Genomic DNA, 21,544 nt, shown 5'->3' on the forward strand with positions numbered 1-21,544 from the left:
GCATTTCTTTGTCACATAATCCTCTATGAATCTTTTCATATGAGGCCAGTAAAACCTTTCTCTGGCTAGTTGAATGACTCTCTCTGTGCCTACATGTCCCATGTTATCATGAAGGTGCTTCAAGACAAAAGACTGATATTTCAGAGGTAGGACAAGCTGTTTTCTCTCTGGTGTCCGCCGATATAGGATTCCATCTTCAAGGTGTAGACGGTTCCACTCGTGGAGAAGCTTACACGCGGTTCCCTTGACTGACCTCCTCATATCATCTGAAAGTTTATCACTAACTTCTTTTAGCCTTACGATCTCTCCAATCGTTTGGTCTTCCCTTTGGGCTTGAACCAACTCATTGTGACTTATTTCCTGTAGAGGTGTGCACGGCTGTGGGATAACATCAAGGGAGGAGGCAGAGAGGGCAGCTACCCAGGCAACATCTTTTCTCTGAGCTGCTTGACCTCCTTCCCAGGTTGCACTCACCACATCTTGCGACAACTCTTCTGTGCACGTTGACATGTAGTGGTCAATATCAAGAGGGATACGGGACAGTGTATCCGCATCAATGTTCATTCTTCCAGGTCTGTACTTAATGTTAAAGCGGAAGTCTGACAACTCCCCCACCCAACGGTGACCGACCGCATTGAGTTTGGCCGTGCTCATAACATAAGTAAGTGGATTGTTGTCAGTGTAGATGGTGAAGTGAGGAGCATAAAAGAGGTAATCTCTAAACTTCTCACACACTGCCCACTTTAGCGCAAGGAACTCTAATTTGCCGCTGTGCAAATGATAATTCCTTTCAGCCGGTGTCAAGGTTCGTGACCCATAGCCAATGACTCGCAGCTTTTCGTCCTGCTGTTGGTAAAGAACTGCTCCCAGTCCTTGCTCCGATGCATCGGTATGCAAGACAAATGGCATGTCAAAGTCTGGGTATCCGAGAACTGGAGGATGAGTTAACATGTCAACCAGTTCCTCAAGTGTAGTCTGATGCACAGCAGTCCACTCTATAGGCGCCCTGGATGACAGCTGGGGGCCTTTAGCTTTGATCTGTCGAGCTTGTGTTGAGGCTTTCACTTGGAGCAACTCGTATAATGGCTTTGCTATCTTTGAGAAGTCTTGTATGTACGACCTGTAGTAACTGAGAAAGCCGAGGACTCTTCTCAGGTCACCTACGGTCTTCGGTGTTTTCGCTTTCAGGGCCAGTACAGCTTCTAGATCTTTGGGGTCGACTCGAACACCCTCACCAGAGACCAGGCGTCCGACATAGCGAACTTCTCCCCTGAACACCTCACACTTCTCAGGGCGGAGCTTCACTCCCTGACTCTGTATCGCTTGGAGCACTTTCCGAACCACCTCCACATGATTTTCAAAGGTCTGGGAGTAACACAGGATGTCGTCCAGGTAAGGTATACAGCACTCATCTCTCAAAGAACTCAACATCTCCTCCATACTCCTCTGAAAAGCTGCTGGTGCATTCGTAAGACCAAACGGGATTCTCACCCACTCATAAAGCCCCCAGGGTGTGATGAAGGCGGTCAGATGGCATGAACCTTCAGCCACAAAACCCTGGTGGTATGCCTTACCCTGGTCAAGGATGCTGAACCAAGAGTATCCCCCCAAGGTGTCCAGTAGGTCCCGTATCTGAGGCAGTGGGTGTCGGTCTGGTACAGTTTTCTGATTGAGCAGGCGATAGTCTATACAAAGGCGCAAAGAGCCATCTTTCTTCCGCACGCACACAACAGGGGCAGAATAGGAAGACTTGGATTTAACAATCCATCCCTTCACCAGTAGGTCTTGAATATATTCTTTGACCCCCCTCAAAAGCGGCTTTGGTATGGAAGTATACGTCCTTTGCACTGGAATATCGTCCTTCAGATTTATCACCATTTGTAGGCTAGGGTTACAGCCAATGTCATTTCCGTCCCTCGCAAAAGCCTTTGATTCTTCGTACAACATTCTCTTGGCAATCTCTTGTTGTTCCTCCTCCAAGTGACTGAGGTCCACTGGGGGGTGCCACAGGGGTGGAATCGGCTCAGCTTTTTGGATTGGTTCAAGGGGTTGAGTTGAGACCTCATTGACTGTTGTAGTACATGTTGTCTTGTCAGGAGATTCAGCATCCACAAACCTTTCAATGTGCTGCAATACGCCCAGGGCTGTCTTGCGTGGTAAGGTGACATCATGTTTGGTGTTATTGCCTACTGGAATTGTGACATAAGGCTTTGCAGGGTTCTGTATCTCAAACAAACCTGTCCCTAAATTCAGCTGCGATAATTGATGACTGTCTTCATCAGCTTCAAACAACACCAGACGATCAGAGGGGTTCAGGGTTTGGGGAACACGACACCTCACCCAGGTGACTTGACCAGCCGGAATGACGATGTCATTTACACCTGTTCTTAGGCGTCCCTGCGACACACTTGGTTCAACTGCCTGAATAAAGCTCACAATTGCTTCGGCTTTCTCCACCGGAACACTGATGGCATCACGAAGCAGTTTAACCAGAGTGCATATCAATCGTTCTGGCTGCCCCTCAATGATTTCCTCCAAAACATTAAAACCAACCAATGGTCTCTCCATGGTCAAGCTTGTGACTAGGAATGGAACACTGATGGAAAGACTGGGTTCTTCATTTCCTGGCAGGTTGGTCATAATGGCTACCCAGCCATCAAACGGAATAAGCTCGCCATTAACTGCATACACCTTTAGCTCGTCCAGATCCTCGATAATCTCCGATATTGGTCGAACATCAAGATTAGGCAGATATTGTTCTTTCCAGGCTCGGCTTATGATACTGACTTGAGCACCGGAGTCAAGCAATGCAGTCACTGCCAATCCGTTTAGATTACACTGTATTAGCGATTTTTTTCCTATCAGCTTGGCAACAGTTCTACGTTTCACCCCTGGTGAACCAAAAGAAAACTGAGTCGAGGATTCATCTTGCTGGTAACTATTCTGTGCACTAGCTACTTCAACTGTTTTGCCCTCACAACTGGTTTGCGCTTTTGCCTCACCAGAATGTTCAGCTTGGGGTCGTATTGTGGATCCGATCACTGGCAACCCCGCTGCAGTGACCGGCTTGAGTTTCCCTGACTCTCTTGTCTCTTTAAACAGCCCACAGCCCTGTGCCCTCCATCCCCACAATAGAAACAGTGGTTACAATCTGGCCGGTTTTGTTCGACACATTTTGAACAACCAAAAGGTTTCTCTCTCCTGGGTCTCACTCTGTTTTGAGAGTATTGATTATGGTTAATCATGTCTGCCGGATGTGGCTGCTTTTGTTGTCTCATAGCCTCAACCATGCTGGTTAGCTCATCTACCTTAGCTGCAAGCTCTTTTATTGGGTCTGTTTTTGTTTTGTGTGCTGTGCTCTCTTGTTTGTTGCCACACTCTTGGACTGTGTTAAGCTCAAGTTGTGCGCTATGAGCACTAGTTGTTGCCTGCCGACGAGAAGGACCTATCCTCTTCTGTCTCTCACTCTCCTCACTGGTGATTCTCATTACATGGCGTAATATTGTTTCATCACTCACCTCACCACTTGACAGAAGAGGCTTTAGTTCTCTGCGTACATCACTGTGTTTATATCCAAGTCCCTGCAAGACCGTATGTAGAAACACATCTTGAACAGTAGCTGGACTGTATTTAATGCCTGCGTCTGACAGTTTGGAGGTGAATAGGACACGTTGCTTTAACCCTATCACTCGGTAGAGAAACTGTTGTGGTGTTTCATTATCATCCTGTCTAGCACACATTAATTCTTGGAATAACTCCGTACTGTTTTTCTCTCTTAAGTGGGCCTGGAGAAAGCCTTTGAGCTCCATCACTGTCAGGTCATCCTTATTTATTAGCATGTCTTTGAAAGTTCCAGGTTTTATGATTCGGAGCACACCACGAACTATGTCTCCGTCATGGACACCTTCTCTAATCCCTTCCTCGATTTGCTTACAGACATTGTTATAGCTTATGTCCGAAGAATGATCACCAACCTGACCCCCTTGCACCTTAAACTCCCTCCTCTGGAGGTAGGAGAGCTCTCTTAAGGAGATCATTGTCTCAGGGCCGGACTGGGCAGCAGACTGAGCTGTTGAGTGTGGGCTGTTATGAGACTTATTAGTGTGTGCTGGTGACAGTGGGGTTGGTTCTAGTGTCTGTGTTGCAGGTGCCAAAATGCTTTGTCTTAACCTTTTGCCCAGGTCTTCATAGCTATTGAGCATTTCCAGTAACCCAGTATTTGTGTTATCACCTACAGCATTAAAACTGACTGGAGAAGCGGTGAGATCTGTCTCAGCTTCAGATATCTGCTTAGTGTTGTTACCTGTGTTTATCTCTAAGTGTGGTTCTACATGTGGCAAACCCGGTACACTTACTTCTCTGTCTTTCACAATGTCATCAATAGCATCTTTCAACATCAACAAGTGAGCCATCCCACTATCTTCTGACTCAAGCAAGTGCTTACTGTGCATAAATAAACTGATGTAGTTGAAGCAGCCTTCATCGTCTCCCTCCTCGAGCTCAGACGGTTCCTGGCCTGGCACTGGACCCACTTCCTTGGCAATGTGGAGGAGTTCTTTCACTGACAAGGAGAGTAGGCTTCTTCTGATGTCCCACACCAGACTTTTCCTTTGGCTCTCCGACATGACAGCAGCTCTTCCAATTCACTCACGATGGATCGCTCAGTTCAGCAACGGTTCCACGTCTGCTCCAGCTTACAGCTCTCTGCTCGCATCAGCTCTGGTATTGGTCCTAGAAGTCATTAATGGATCGGCTCCCGACCAGTAGGTGGCGCCGATCCCGGACGAGCCCCCAAGAACTGTTACGGGTCCCCAATATGAGGACCACAGTAACATTGATGATACCTGTATGGTGCAGGTGAAACAGAAGTAATGAGGACACGTTGTGTTCGGTTTCCTTCCAGATTACTTCTGCGGTTGTTTTATTACACAAAATCATATAAACATATTACTTATCTTATACATTTCAGTTTCGACTTACATTCCTTGATAACCATTCACATACCTTCACTCTGTCTGTATGTTATTCTTTTATGTGATAAACACATATTTCGAATTGAATTTCACATTCAATAACACTTGTTGTACCTTAAATACATTTGTATACAGTATTAACCTGTATTTAATACTACTCTTCTTTTTACTTTCACTTAAAAGTAGTATTTCATGACCCCTCTAACCTGTCATGTTGACTATTTACCTTCTGCCATTAATGGCAGGTCACTAAAATGCATTACTGAAACATATTTAAGTGTAACAAACAACCTTACTCTTTTATCAACAGTAACTAACTTATAACCCTTACAAAGTACATATTTATTACAAACTCACAATCACTATACATGCATGTAAATACTCAGTGTGTGGGAGCCTTCAGATATACTGACAAACTTGTTTCCTTACTGCGTCAGATCACGTTGTCCCCAAAATGGCGCCGTACCGGGGAAGCTAGGCTAATACACACACACTATATAACAGTTTTACACATGTAAACAGCGCTACAAAGTCTTCAACTGTTAGCGGGCCATTACATATTATCTTTGCAAACCTTATGGGGGATTCATTGTGATTTATGCACAGTTTACCAACCTGTATGGTGCAGGTGAAACAGAAGTAATGAGGACACGTTGTGTTCGGTTTCCTTCCAGATTACTTCTGAGGAAACCCCGGGAACGTCCGTCGCTTTAATCGGTACCCCGGAACCATTGAATCAACCACAAACGTTCCGCCTCACTACTCACTGCATCTATCAACCCCGTTAATGACATGAAAATAACAGATGTACAAAATAAATGCATGTTCTAACTCTAAATAATAATAATAATTATATTAATGTGGTCACACATCCCAGGGGTGCCACACATACACACACTTTCGGCAAACTATCTGGAAATAACGAAAAAAAATTAGCCTCCGGGAAGTATTTAATAAGCTTATACAAAAGTTATTTCCTGCAATGATATCCGTATGTTTTTCATCATAAAAACAGGATATGGTCCATAAGTCTAAAATCTGACTGTCATGATGTTCATAACAACATAATTCATAATAAATGAAGGGAAGGATAATATATGAGCCTCTGTAGGCCAGATAGCGACGAAGAAGCAATGAGAGAAATCAGGGTTTCATGAAGTACACTGAAAAAAACGTTCTTTTCACTATCTCTGTAAAATGACTTTGAGCACCTGTAAAAGCGCTTACAAAATAAATCTATTATTATTATTATTAAACTTTGACTTTAATTAAATTTATTATGTCAACATATTTCACATAACTGTATAAGGCTAGTTGAAAGCAATAATATTACGTTTAAATAAAAAAATATTAGGTTCGACTTAATATTTTTGCTTTCAACTAACCTTATACAGTTATGTGAAATCTGCTGACATAATACATTTAATTAAAGTCAGCGTTTCAGTTTTTTCAGTGTGTGTGCGCCAACAGAAACGTACAAAGAGGAAGGGATGATGAGGCAAATGAAAGGGTGTGCGAGAGGCAGCGATAAAATGAAGGTAAAAAAAACACCCCCATGCTGCGAAGGGAGGCTGCACTGAAAAAAAAAGGCTGTTGGATTCACATGATTTAAACATGGACATCGGTCGCACATATTAAAAATATGTGTACTCAAAACTATTCCATTATGTTAAAGATACACAACTATTTTATGTCAGAAACATGAAATTGTTATGTTCATTTGAATATTTCCTTTAATATTAAGTATATTCATTTACCCTATGTTTAACCAACATAACTTTTTTATGTTCATTTTAGGCTTTTAATATGCTCAGTATATTTCATTTGTACCTATTAAAGCCACATTGATGTTTTTTTTAAACTACATGCTATAGTTTTCTGTTTAATCTAGTGCTCAAGGGGTACATAAGATTATTTATTTCATGTGAATAGAGGCATGTCGTACATTCTTCAACAGGATACATCCTAATCTCTTATATCTACAGCATTTATCATAACATTTTAAAACAAATAGTCAATAAAGACAAACACATTTCTTTGAACAACATTCATGTATTTTTCTCAAAAAATAAAAAAAATATTAACAACCACCACACATCCAGATGAGCTTTTGGTTTTTCCATCATGTAGCCCAAGGAGAATTAACAAATACATTGAAAATAAAGAAATAGAAGAAATAGAAAATGTTTGTGATGCATGTACATATACATTATTGTGTTAGAACACAGCAAGGAAGCTTAAAGGAAACTATTCTCCCGACCAAAATAAAGGTTTATTGTGCCAAATGGCAAAGAAAGGCTTATTTTTGTAACTCATTCCTAGTAAACAATTAAAAGAAAGTGTCAACGCCTAGCCGAAAAAAGGAAATGTTCTTGCAAATCCATTATTTAAATAGTAACCTGCTAATATGAAAGGGCACTTTAATGCAAAAAAGCAATGGCATTGCTTTGGAAAAACACATGAAAGTATAATAATGGCATGGTTTCTCACCACATATGCACTAAAGAAAGTATTACAAATAAAAACAAGAACTGACATTTTGAAGTAGCGCAATTAGTACATTCTGAAACACATGACAAGTGGTACATTCTGAAAACACATGACCCCAGGAAAAACCCACATTTCTGAAACATGCAAATCAAGCAAAAAGCATTAGCAAAGGAAGTGCAAGACAGTTTTATCGATGAAAGTCCAGTATGAATGCTGTAAAAGCGCGCAATGGCCCATGGAAACAGCTCACTCAAATAGTTTGTTTTTAAACGCTTGGGCTTTCTTGGAGAGCATGATGTCGTCTAGCCCCATTAACATTTGCTGGAGCACTTCGAACGTGCACTTCAGTTTAGGGGGGTAGTTCAGGTTCATTGCATACATTAGTCCAAATAACATGGTAGCAGCTAATGCAATGTTGTCCACCTCAGTTAGTAGGCTACCTGTTGGCCTTCCAGGACAATCTGTCCTCTGGTCTCATCTGTACTCTGGTCTCATGGTGGAATTGTGTTTGACGACATAAAGTCCCACTGTAATCCCCTGAATGGACCGCAGAATGACGTCTTCATCTTCTGCCTGCAGAGTGCTCAGTCACAAAAGGAACAGAGTGAGATCAAACAAATCAATACATACAGTATATATACCCATTACTAAGTCCCTGTGTTTAACAAGTACATTTGGTCAGATTTCTGTACTTTTAAGCCTACTTGTTATCTGATATACTCCTGTATGACCTGATAAAAAAAAATTCATTTCCTGTATCCGTTTTAAATTAAAAGCCCTCTAGCTTTTCAGTGTATTCTGGCTATTAAACAAAACACAGGGATGTTCACATACTTTAGGGTTTAGGCTATATACTATGTGGTGTTTCAATAAATACATATTTGAAAGCCCCACAATCAACATCATCAACATAAGTGAAGGGGAATAAGAAAATAAATAATCTATTTTGCTCAATGAAATGTGTACACTCAATCAATAGTCAATCAATATAAACTCACCTTATGATTTTCATGGCTTTATCCTAGCTAACACCAGTGAATGACAATGTTTACAAATTGACAACTGTATTTAAGTTGCTCGTTGTATCGGCAAATGTGAACTCTGCTTTTTGCAAACAATGCGTCTTGTGATAACCTGTAACTATGACGAACATTTGATGACATTAAATAACTTTAAATAACTCTTACCTTGTAGAGATGTTCTCGGGACAGAACCAGCTTACTCCTCCGATGCGGGAAGAAAATATGGTAGAACCCCTCCCCCCCTCCTTTGTTTAAAAAAGAAAAAGCTTCACATTTTTTTAAATAAATATATTTTGCAATTTTTTTCTGCTTTACATCTTGTCCATTAAAGTGCCATATTGTTCAGGTTCAATTATGAAACTATTAAAGTACGGGTTTGAGTCCGACCATATTAATTTGTGAATAAAATATTTGTAAATAATAATTAGAAGCTGAGTAATCGGCTGCTGAGCAAGCTGCTGACGTATGTGCTCAGTGGGCGGAGTTACAGAGATAAACATAACTTTTTTCTTATTTCTTAACATGATTGAGACTTATAGAACGTACAGCCCTCAAGATTAAAATAGTTCTACATGATTGATTCATGTTTCGACGAGAAACATGAATAAATTATGTCTCATATATTAACTGCATATTTGCAAATTGAACAACCCCACTTTCCCCTTTTTTTCAGTGTGGCAGGGTGGAGGTGAAACAGGGAGGGGGGGTTCTGGAGGAGAGTGTGTCATGTGTGTGTGTATTTGTGCATTATTGATCAGCTATCGCATTAAAATAATTATCAAACAACACAGGGTAATACAAAATAAAAGTACAGCAATAAAAGAAAAATGCCATAAACGTGATTTGAACACACACTGTAAAATAGATAAATAAATAAATACAAATATATCAAACCTATGAATACAATAGTGTAGAAAGTCATGTTTGTGATGCTGCTGCAAACAGCGGAACCAGGCTATTCACTGCCTGAAGGAAGCAGGAGAGCAGGGGGTGAAAAGGGTATTACTCAGATCCTTTATTGAGGTAAAAGTACAATTAATGTGGTCTTAAAATACTCCATGACAAGCAAAAGTCCTGATTTCAATGTTTTACTTAAGTAAAAGTATAAAAGTATTAGCATCAATAAGTAAAAGTACTCATTACACTGAAACGTTGACTTGAATTAAATGCATTATGTCAACACATTTCACATAACTGTATCAGGTTAGTTAAAAGCAATGATATTAAGTTGAACCTAATATTTTTGAATCTGTTTTTGAAAATCAAACATTAAGAAAAATTGGTAGATTCTGCCTTTTAAAACGACTCCTACTCAACAGATGGCACAGCGTCCTGCCAGATTAAAACTCCTCTACTCTTTCATCACATCACTGTTTATGAGATACAAGCTCACAAACACTCACCTTCTCCACCTCCTTTACTCCTCCTCTCTGACCAAACTGTCATCATAATTGATTGATTGAATTAGCAGTCAGAGCCTGAGGAGGAAACACTGTTTCTGCAAGGTTTCTGTCGAACTGAAACAGGTGAGCTGAAGTGGGCCGAATCCAGAGTGAGGCATGAACAGAGCTGACGGACACACATTTTCAGAGTGCAGTGCTTCTACACTGGATCGGAAAATAGAGTTCACTCTCAAAATATTATTTTTTACATTTCTTTTTTGAAAAACAGGATAAGATTAAAACAGGAGGTAAGGTCTGTGCATTGACAAAGTCAGAAATAATACTTTGTATTATTATTGATATTTCTGTGCAGAACCAAAAGCTTTTAAAGGGGGTTAAAGTTGCATTGTGAACATTTACTACCACAGCACTACCATGAAACAGGAAGTTGATTCAACTTGAGATTACATTTTCACCAATGCTAAAAAAACGATACCCGATTTACATACAAATCCCAATGTGTGGTCTACACATGAGCGACACAGGAAGTGATGCAAGAGTTCAAAATGTGCTTTCCATGGTCACAGCAATGCAGTCCAGCCTCCACCTGCCCGTTCATCGCTGCAGCTTCAACGTTTAAAGTGTAATTACAGCCCCTCATATTCTTTTAAAAATACGCTACAACAAAGAGTCATACAAAATAACTTAACACAACATATACCATTTTATGACCAAAACACTCTGATACAAGTGGTGCTGCTCTGTAAATCTATGCTATCATCTCTGCTATTGGCTAACGTTAGCGGTTATTATCCCAGTTTGAATTGTTGGGTCCAATCAAGATTACAAATGTTACTGTATCAGTAAATCATTTGAGCTTTACTGATTTGGCCTGGGTTAGAGCCATCACAATTCTAACTGTTGACTCGTTGTTTTATGTAGCTTACTAGCTAACACGATACCACATTTAAATAAAAAAACTTTTGGAGATAGAATTTAGATTTAATTCACATTTGACTGAGGTTAGCAGTTCCCCCTGCTGCCAGTCTTTTAGCTAAGCTATGGGCAAAAGGACCAGAACCTCCTCATGCACTGCACAACAGGTATGAAATTATAGTTTGTTAGATAAGTAATGTTTGATTAACCAGAATATTTCTTCCCAGACAGACTGTCCAAAATGGCAGTAGTTCATTCATAGACATAAACATTTGCTACAATAACATAGGACCAGAACGTCATTAAGGACAGATCTTAAATATTTTAAATAGTTGCATTCTTCATAAGCAGTTCCAAAAAAGGCAGGTATTTTACCAATAGTGGCTTTAAATCTTCCACGATGTGTCTTTAGTCCATGCTTACTTCCTGTCCTCCTCCGCCCTCCCACAGACAAGCTGTGCTTCAACTCCTTCTTCAACAATGAGGACATGCAGGAGATCACCAAACACTTTGTGGTGTGCCACGTGGACGCACCAGGGCAGCAGATAGGAGCCTCACAGCTGCCCCCAGGGTACACACACACACACACACACACACACACACACACACACACACACACACACACACACACACACACACACACACACACACACATACACACCATTTTCACTGAAACATTAACTTTAGGACGATGGGAACTGGAAGTGGTAACATGCTAACATATTTCCAGGTTTTAGGACTCATTCCTGCACCACTCTTTGCTGTAGTCAAGATTTTCTTTTAATGATTTGCTCAAACTCAGTTTTAAGTATTCCTACATGCTGTCTCATTATAGCAACAACAGATGATCACACACATAAACAGCATGTGAAGCGATGATGATGATGATGATGATGATGATGATGATGATGATGATGATGATGAAGGTGTGTCCTTCTCTCCACAGGTACCAGTACCCCACCATGGACCAGTTGGCCGGGATGCTGCCCACTGTGGTGCAGCACTTTGGGTGTGTAATTTGAATCTAACATTTTCCACATTTATTAGACAGCAAACAAAGCCAATGTTTTATAAGAGCCACCTGCAGGGACATCATGTCCTCTTCATGCTGTGAAGAACAGGCATTATTGTGTTGTTGCACAAACTACATCAATCAGCAGATTTATCGCTTCCGTTTTTGCCTTTACACCAACACTTTTAGTACATACAGAAAGATCATCAATCAATCAATCAATCAATGTTTATTTATATAGCCCAATATCACAAATGTTACATTTATCTCAGTGGACTTCACAGTTTGTACAGAATATCAGTATGACAATACGACACCCTCTGTCCTTAGACCCTCACATCGTACAAGTAAAAACTTCCAGAGAAAACCCAGTTTAAAGGGAAAAATGGGAGAAACCTCAGGGAGAGCAACAGAGAAGGGATCCCTCTCCCAGGACGGACAGACGTGCAATAGATGCCATGTGTAAATTGAAAAGATAATACATTTGCAACATAGGTAGTCCAAATGTTTGGAAATGCATGTGTGTATAATAGGAAGATGAATCCATGAGTATATCCATCCAGGACTTATGATCCAGGACCACAGCCACGACTCAAGATCCAGGACTCGCAATCCATGACACAGGACCGCAGGATCATCCATGACTCCGGATCCCGGCGTATATAGACACCAAAAAGAAAGAAATTTGGGGAGGCTGGGTTAATCGGAACATGAGAGTACACAGGTATAGACAGAGAGAAGGAAGAAGTAAGATGTCCCCCGACAAACTAAGCCTATATCAGCAAAACTAGGGGCTGAATCTAATCAGCCCTAACTATAAGCTTTATCAAAAAAGAAGGTCTTAAGCGCACTCTTGAAAACGGATAGGGTGTCTGCCGTCCGAACACAAACTGGAAGCTGATTCCACAAAAGTGGAGCTTGATAAGAAAAGGCTCTGGCTCCCATTGTACTTTTAGAGACTCTAGGAACAACCAACAACCCTGCATTCTTGGAACGCAATGCCCTAGTAGGACAATAGGGTATAATGAGTTCTTTAAGGTAAGATGGCGCGTGCCCATTAAGGGCTTTGTAGGCCAGAAGAAGAATTTTAAATTCTATCCTGTGTTCTATAGGGAGCCAGTGTAAGGCAGCCAGAACAGGAGTAATGTGGTCCCTTTTCCTAACTCTGGTTAGTACACGAGCTGCAGCATTTTGAATCAGCTGAAGCGACTTGACTGACTTCTTGGTACACCCTGATAATAAGGAGTTACAATAATCCAGCCTTGAAGTAACAAATGCATGGACTAGTTTCTCTGCATCGTTTTGAGGCAAGATATGCCTGATTTTTGCAATGTTACGTAGATGGAAGTAGGCGGTCCTTGAAATTGATTTTATGTGGGTGTTAAAGGATAAATCCTGATCAAATATAACACCAAGATTCCTTACAGTCTCACTGGAGGCCAAATGAATGCCATCCATAGTTAATATATCTTTAGATAATTTGTTTCGTAGATTCTTCGGGCCAAGTACAATAACTTCAGTTTTGGTCGTGTTTAACATCAACAAATTTAAGGTCATCCACGTTTTTAAGTCCTTGAGGCAGTCTTGAATTTTATTTAGATGATTAATTTCATCAGGCTTGATTGATAAATATAGTTGAGTATCATCCGCAAAACAATGAAAGTTTACAGAATGATTCCTTATAATATTGCCTAACGGAAGCATATATAGGGTGAACAAAATAGGTCCAAGCACAGAGCCCTGTGGCACTCCATGGCTAACTTTGGTTTGCATGGAAGATTCATCGTTGACACGTACAAACTGAGAGCGTTCAGATAGATAGGACCTAAACCAGCCTAAAGCAGTTCCCTGTGTGCCAACTAAGTGCTCTAGTCTTTGCAATAGGATATCATGGTCGATAGTATCAAATGCAGCACTAAGATCGAGCAAGACAAGAATAGAGACAAGTCCCTTGTCAGAGGCTATTAGAATGTAATTTATGACTTTAACCAGAGCTGTCTCTGTGCTATGTTGTGTTCTAAAGCCAGACTGAAAATCTTCAAATAAATCATAGTTTTTTAAGTAATCACACAGCTGTTTTGCGACTGCTTTCTCAAGAATCTTTGAGAGGAACGGAAGATTAGAAATAGGTCTATAGTTGGCTAAAACCTCTGGACCGAGGTTGTGCTTTTTAAGAAGCGGTTTTATCACTGCTACTTTGAATGATTGTGGAACATAGCCTGATAATAAAGACATATTCATAATATTTAATAAAGAAGTGCTAATTAATGGAAAAACTTCTTTTAACAGCTTTGTTGGAATCGGGTCTAAGATACACGTTGATGGTTTAGAAGAGAGAATCATTCAATTTAATTGTTCAAGGTTTATGGCTGAAAAGCATTCTAGTTTACTATCTAGTGTAATATTAGAACTTACGTTTCCGGGAGCTGTTGATAACACTATACTGGTTAAAGGCAAGAGGTCATTGATTTTGTTTCTAAGAGTAACAATTTTATCGTTAAAAAAGCACATAAAATCATTACTACTGAGTGCTATGGGAATAGAAGGCTCAGTCGAGCTGTGGCTCTCTGTCAGCCTGGCTACAGTGCTGAAAAGAAATCTTGCATTATTCTTATTCTCATCTATTAATGAAGAGTAGTATGCTGCTCTCGCTTTACGCAGTGCTTTCTTATATTCATTGAGAGTAATATGCCAAATTAAACGAGATTCTTTAAGTTTAGTGGAACGCCATATCCTTTCAAGTTGTCTCGACTTTTGCTTTATTTTGCGGGTTTCGGCATTATGCCATGGAGCTAATCTATGTTGTTTTATTTTCTTCTTTTTCAAAGGAGCAACAGAGTCTAATTTTATTCGCAGCGCATCTGTAGCACTATCAACAACATGATCAATTTGGGGTGGTGTACATTTTGTATAAGTTTCCTCCCCTACATGCAGACATGCTATCGAGTTAAGTATTGGTGGAATCTCTTCCTTAAATTTGGCTATAGCACTAACAGATAGGTTTCTGCTGCAGGAGCTTTTGGCTAATGCTTTGTAGTCTAGTAACAGTACTTCAAAAGTTACTAAGAAATGGTCGGATAAAGCAGGATTATGCGGTTCGATTAATAGTTGCTCAATTTCAATACCATAAGTCAGAACAAGGTCAAGAGTGTGATTATAGCAGTGGGTTGGTTTATTTACACTCTGACAGAAACCAACAGAATCTAATATAGAGTTAAATGCAACAGTAAGGCTATTTTTATCATCTTCAACATGAATATTAAAGTCACCTACGATAATTACTTTTTCTGTTTTAAGTACCAAAGCTGATAAAAACTCAGAGAATTCTGATAAGAATTCTGAATAAGGACCTGGTGCACGGTACACTGTAACAAATAAGATTGGCTGCAAAGTTTTCCAGGTCGGATGCGTAAGACTGAAAATGAGGCTTTCAAAGGAGGTATAATTTAATTTTTGTTTAGTATTGATAAGTAAACTTGAGTCAAAGATTGCTGCAACTCCACCTCCTCGGCCCGTGCCTCGGGCAATATGAATATTGATATGGCTGGGTGGAGTGGCCTCATTTATGCTGACATATTCTTCATGTCTCAACCAAGTTTCAGTGAGACAGCATATATCAATATTATAATCTGATATTAAATCATTTACCAGTATTGCTTTAGATGCTAGAGATCTTATGTTTAAGAGACCACATTTAATCTTCCTGTTTTGTTGCACTGTAGTAGTTGTTACATTTACTTTTATTAGGTTATTATGTATGACACCTCTATTAGGTTTTACCTTAAATTGTCCTTGGGCAGACACACACACCGTTAATATTGGGTATTTTATTGGGTTCGGGATTCCTATGGATGACTGCCTAGGAGAGAGCGCAGAGAAGCGTGTAAGACTGCGACTCTGCCTCCTGGTCTCAACTCCAGTTTGTCATGGATTAAGTCCACAGAGCCCTGAAATGTTTGCCGAAATGAGATTTGCACCTTCCAAAGTAGGATGAATGCCGTCTCTCTTAATCAGACCAGGTTTTCTCCAGAAGGCTGTCCAATTATTCACGAAGCCCACATTGTTTGCTGGGCACCACCAAGACAACCAGCGCTGAAATGATGACATGCGGCTATACATGTCATCATTGATCAGATTGGGGAGGGGACCAGAGAAGATTACGGTGTCCGACATTGTTTTAGCATAACTACACACCGACGCCACATTAAGTTTGGTGCATTCTGATTGGCTTAAACAAACATCATTACCACCGACATGAATAACAATCCTACTGTATTTACGTTTATTTTTAGCCAGCAGTCTAAGATGCGCCTCAACGTCGCCCGCTCTGGCCCCCGGAATGCATGTGACTGTGGACGCTTCGGTCTCTAAATTCACGTGTCTCATAATAGAGCTACCAATAACCAGAGTTGGCTTCTCAGCGGGTGTCTCGCTGAGTGGGGAATATCTGTTAGATATGTGAACGGGTTGGTGGGGACCTGCGGGTTTTGCGTTATGCCCCTTCTGAACAGTCACCCATTCTCCCTGCTGCTCGGGAGTTGCCGGGGGACGGCTAAGAGGAGCTACCTTTTGCCGGTCCGCACCGGCTAACATGGGCTTTACTGTAGCTGAGTTATTTTCTAAGATGCGGAGCCGGGCTTCTATGGCTATGATTCCCGCCTCCAACCTAACAACTATACTACATTTAACACATGTATCGGTACCAGTAAAGGAGGTAGGGGAGTAACCAAACATGAGACAGTTAGAGCAGGAAATAGCACCCGAGGGTGGGGAAAGAGCCATGGCTAGCTATCAAGCTAAAGTAGCTACCGTTAGCAAACCCGAAAAGAGTGTAGGCAACTGTGGAGTTACAGTCGCTAAGAGAAGGAGAGTTTGTGAGTGCTTAAGCTGTAGTAACGTGTGATTACAACGTCAGGCAGTTGCCGTGATCAAGAGTTTTAAAACGATCGATTAAGTTAAGATAATAAGCTATCACCAACAGAACAGGCACACGGGATACCCGGAGATGACAACAACAACCGGAAGTTACAACATGCTTACCGCAATAGTGGTCCGTGTAGAAACCCAGAAAAGACCTGTCTCTCTACCTCATGAGCATGCAATTGTATTCAAGTTAATGAGGAATTACAGAAATTAGACCACAGTTCCTTTTAGAAACAAAACCACTCAACACTTTTTATTATATGAAACAACATATAGGCACAGCAGAGTGTCATTACACTGTCAGAATAAGTATATCCATGTTGCCTCGATATATATCCACGATTAACAATTATTCATCATTAAACTATTGCCTCTAATGGATTTTCTTTCTAGATTTAAGAGCATTGTTGGGATCGGAGTTGGAGCTGGAGCTTACATTCTGGCCAAGTTTGCTGTGAGTCACATCCTGATTACCTAAAGTGTACTTTACTGATCAGAATGAGTCTAGTACTGGATTCACACACTCAGGGTTGTCAGCAGCCTCAGGTCTCACAGATGTGTCCATGTCTTCTGCTCACAGCTGATCTTCCCTGACATGGTGGAGGGTTTGGTCCTGCTCAACATCGACCCCAACGGCAAAGGCTGGATTGACTGGGCTGCCGGCAAGGTTCCTTCTCTTACTATGTATTCCTTGTTTCAGTGGGTGCTTAAGCATTGGAATCCCAGGGCTGCTTTTTATTTTCTGACAATGTCCTCTCCCCCCCAGCTGACAGGTCTGACCAGCGCTCTGCCAGATACTGTGCTGCCTCACCTCTTCAGCCAGGTACGCTCTGGGTCTGGGAACTAAGTTACACAGTAAATGTTTGTAGGTGCAATTACAGTTTTCTTTATGTTCAGATAGATGGATACTGTACTTTATTAATCCTGAATTGGAAAATTATTTTGTCAAGCATTATTTATTTTATTTAACCTTTATTTAACCAGGATAGGTCTCATTGAGATTAAAAATCTCTTTTTCAAGAGAGTCCTGGCCCAAGAATGGTAACAGCACAGTTTCAGACAGTTTTACAGTTACAAACAATTACAAAAATTAAAATAAAAAAAAATAAAAAAATTACACAAGTTAAAACGTAGTAAAAGATAGAATAATATACAAATGTGATACAAATTATCATTAGCAGCAAGTATATACAAATTCACAATAGAAAATACCTATCACTATTTGATGTTTCTCACTGTAATGAGGCCACACCTCAGGCCATTATGATTATAATTTATTATTCTTATTCATTTTCTCTTTGTGCTTTTATTTTATATAATATAATACCAAGTAATTGGTATGTAAGCTGAGATATACATAGATACCTTGCTACATGATAAAGGTGAGATTATTGTCCCCCATGGAGAGATGTATGTTATATGCGCAGCAACTATTCTGCACACATTTGAGTATGTATGCGGGTGTATGTTGTATGTGTGTATGTATGTATGTTTTGTCTGAATGTTTACAAAAATGACAATAAAAAGAGTATTACAAAAAAAAGAAAGAAGAAAGGACCTATCACTAGTGTCAATCAGTCCAATTTTAATTATATATAGCCCAAAATATTAAAATTCTCAAGGGGCTTTACAGGATGTATAGCATACAACACCTTAGAACCTTGCTGCGCTCAAGGAAAAACTCCAAAGTAAACATGTTGTACACTGCTGGAAGAGCATCAGAGGAGGTAGAACAGAACCATGTGAGGTGTGGTGTATAGAATAAAAAGATAAGAACATTTACAAGATAGAAAATCAAAATGACCAAAATCATATTGTGAATGTATATTACAAGAAAGTTGTATCCAAAAGGATGTAAACAATCTGGCAGGTGTAGCAAAAAACTTAACTTTTGACCCTGGCAACCTGCCACTTGATGATGCCTGGGTGGCTGAGTTAGCTAAATGTATTCATGGGAAATGAGTGGCAACAGAGAAAGAGAAATAGAAGAAGAGAGATGAAAGGTGAATGCCCCCTGACAGTCTAACCCTGCATCAGCATAACACTGGGCTGCCACGTCCACCCTGAGCCAGCCCTAACCATACGCTTTATCAAAATGGGTATTTTCTGGTACTTAAAATATGAAAAACAAGGAATGGAAAAAGGCATTTCTAACTCTACAAACAAATACTATATGTATCAGTTTCAGGCAGATATTGACCGTGTGTGTGTGTGTGTGTGTGTGTGTGTGTGTGTGTGTGTGTGTGTGTGTGTGTGTGTGTGTGTGTGTGTGTGTGTGTGCGCGCAGGAGGAGCTGATGAGCAACACAGAGCTGGTGCAGAGCTGCAGGCAGCAGATCAACAACACTGTCAACCAGTTCAACCTGCAGCTCTTCTGGAACATGTACAACAGGTGAAGAAACACAGAGACACACACACACACGGACACACACAGACACACACAGACACACACAGACACACACACACACACACACACACACACACACACACACACACACACACACACACACACACACACACACACACACACACACACACACACACACACACACACACACACACACACACACACACACACACACACACACACACACACACACACACACACACACACACACACACACACACACACACACAAAAGCACCTTACTCTTCTGTAACGTTCATGACGTCTCTTCCAGTCGGAGGGACCTGGAGATGAATCGCAGCGGAGCGGTGCTCAACGCCAAGACCCTGAAGTGAGTCCAGACACACTTTCAAAATACCACCATGTTCTCAATCCAGTTGATTTGGATCTAATTAAGGTAAATCAACTGGATTGAGAACTTGGTGGTATTAAACTAAACTAAAGTCTAGTTGGTCATATTGTTTATGTAGAAAAGTAAAGTACAAGTTACTCAAAGTTGTACACTAGTATAGTACTTAAGTAAAAAAGGTTAGGGTTACTGTAATTGCTTTACACCACTGACACCACTTTGTCAGTGAGTTCATTTAAGAAGTACAATACGCCATCTGTGAAATGTGCTGTTTATCATAACCCTAGATATAATACCTGTTTTTTTTGGAATGTTGGACAAAACAAACTACTTGAAGATGTAACTTTTCCCTATTTTAAAGGAAAGTAGGAATTGATTACTCAAAAATAATAAATAGCAGAATCAGAATCAGAAACAGGTTTATTGCCATGTAGGTTCGCACATACTAGGAATTTGACTTGATGTCATGGTGCATACATAAAATATAAAAAACAAGAAATCTAATATAAAACACAAAATCTTTTACACCGTAATAAAATAAAGTTAAATAGCAATAAAATTAAAATTAAAGTGGACCTATCATGCTATATTTGAATAATATAGTGTAGGACCATACCTATATAAGGCATATTTATACTTTTTATTTTTCAAAATACCAAACAGATCATGCATTTTAGCCATTCCTCATTTGGCTCAATTTAACACTGTCTTTGCATGGGCTGATTCTGTGAGAACAGCACGATCTACAGGCCTGGCATATGTACTACAGCGTCTCCAGCGCTTTCGAACGGCAATGTCCGTGGCTGTCTCCTCCTGATTGGTGGAGTTGGACCAATAGCAGTAGCGCCACTTCTTTAACGTCATAGAAGTGTTCAAATCTGGATCAGTCTGTATCAGATCCGTTGCAGCCTCTTTTTAAGAGATTTGGGTATGGAGGAAAATAGAGAGGGTTGTGTTTTCTGACACTTGGTGAGTTCCCTGGAACACCGGGGACACATATTCATGTATAAAAGACGTACAAAAGTGCATTTTGCATGATAGGTCACCTTTAAATAAAGCTGTAATTTACATGGAAATAGAACGCTATGAATGAATTTTTGCATATAAACTATAAAATGTGAAATTAGAATATGTGCAGAAAGGAGTATGACTTTGTGTGCATTGTGTGAATAGTCTGATAGTGAAAGAATGAGGCAGAAAAGAAGATGTTGAGAGTAATTGATATTTCTGTAGGTGTCCTGCGATGCTGGTGGTGGGAGACAACGCTCCGGCGGAGGAGGGCGTGGTGAGTCCTCCCTTTCTGCATGATGTTACCCCATGCTCTGAAACATCTCTTTCTGTCAGCATGCAGTCCCTCGAGCTATCTTCCTCCATTAGCTCTTTCACACTTTTCCTGGTTCTAATGGACTGTACACACGGTTCCGTCACGTGCTTCAACAGAGACACTTCCCATTCACTTTGAATGGGGTGACGTCACGCTTTGCCGAACTGCATTGTGGTTGCGTTGCTTCGCTTTGCCTCCGTTGCTCTCGCTGAAAGTTGTGAAGAGTTCAACTTCAAACGTTGATGGAAGCGCCAGCCAATCAAATCATATGCCAGTACAAGCGCTAGCCAATCAAACCGCGTGCTTTGTGTGTCCGGAGCGGGAGATTAATGTTATTGGTTGTTGGTCGTTAACCCCAAGCGCCAGATACACACACCGCCAAGCATCAACGGGACGGAACCGTGTGTATTATACGTAAAGGAAGACTAAAGCAAGCCCTCAGGAAGTAAGTGGACAATTGGAGCAAATGTTTGTCGTGGCCAGACCATGGGACTACAACTCCTGTGTCAGTTTGTGATGCAATTGGGCCCAAAAAGCTTTTTTGCTATTGACTTACATTTGTTAGAGATCGGCTAACTCAAATTGCCCTTATTATAATCATCAGGTGCTTAAAGTTGTAAATGCGCTAAAAGCTGAATTCAGAGTTAGTCTCTCAGTTCATTTGACTGAGCCAGGGCCGGCCGATATGTGGTTATTGGAGGCGGGGCTTAAGGTAAAAACAAGTGTGA

General features: G+C 40.6%; 1 protein-coding gene across 8 annotated transcripts in view; it reads left to right on the forward strand.

Annotated features, from left to right (window-relative positions):
- Window positions 1-21,544, forward strand: part of ndrg4 (NDRG family member 4) — a 141,730-nt gene that overhangs the window by 92,804 nt on the left and 27,382 nt on the right. For all 8 annotated transcript variants that reach the window (XM_079685205.1, XM_079685206.1, XM_079685208.1 and 5 more), the window contains 8 exons: window positions 11,254-11,374; window positions 11,750-11,812; window positions 17,132-17,192; window positions 17,319-17,405; window positions 17,505-17,561; window positions 19,026-19,129; window positions 19,418-19,474; window positions 20,726-20,777. In XM_079685205.1, coding sequence (XP_079541331.1) covers window positions 11,254-11,374; window positions 11,750-11,812; window positions 17,132-17,192; window positions 17,319-17,405; window positions 17,505-17,561; window positions 19,026-19,129; window positions 19,418-19,474; window positions 20,726-20,777 — 602 coding nt within the window. The remainder of the gene's footprint in view (window positions 1-11,253; window positions 11,375-11,749; window positions 11,813-17,131; window positions 17,193-17,318; window positions 17,406-17,504; window positions 17,562-19,025; window positions 19,130-19,417; window positions 19,475-20,725; window positions 20,778-21,544) is intronic.

This window comes from Notothenia rossii (genome assembly GCF_949606895.1).
Source record: "Notothenia rossii genome assembly, chromosome: 5".
In the NCBI taxonomy this organism is placed as follows: Eukaryota; Metazoa; Chordata; class Actinopteri; order Perciformes; family Nototheniidae; genus Notothenia; species Notothenia rossii.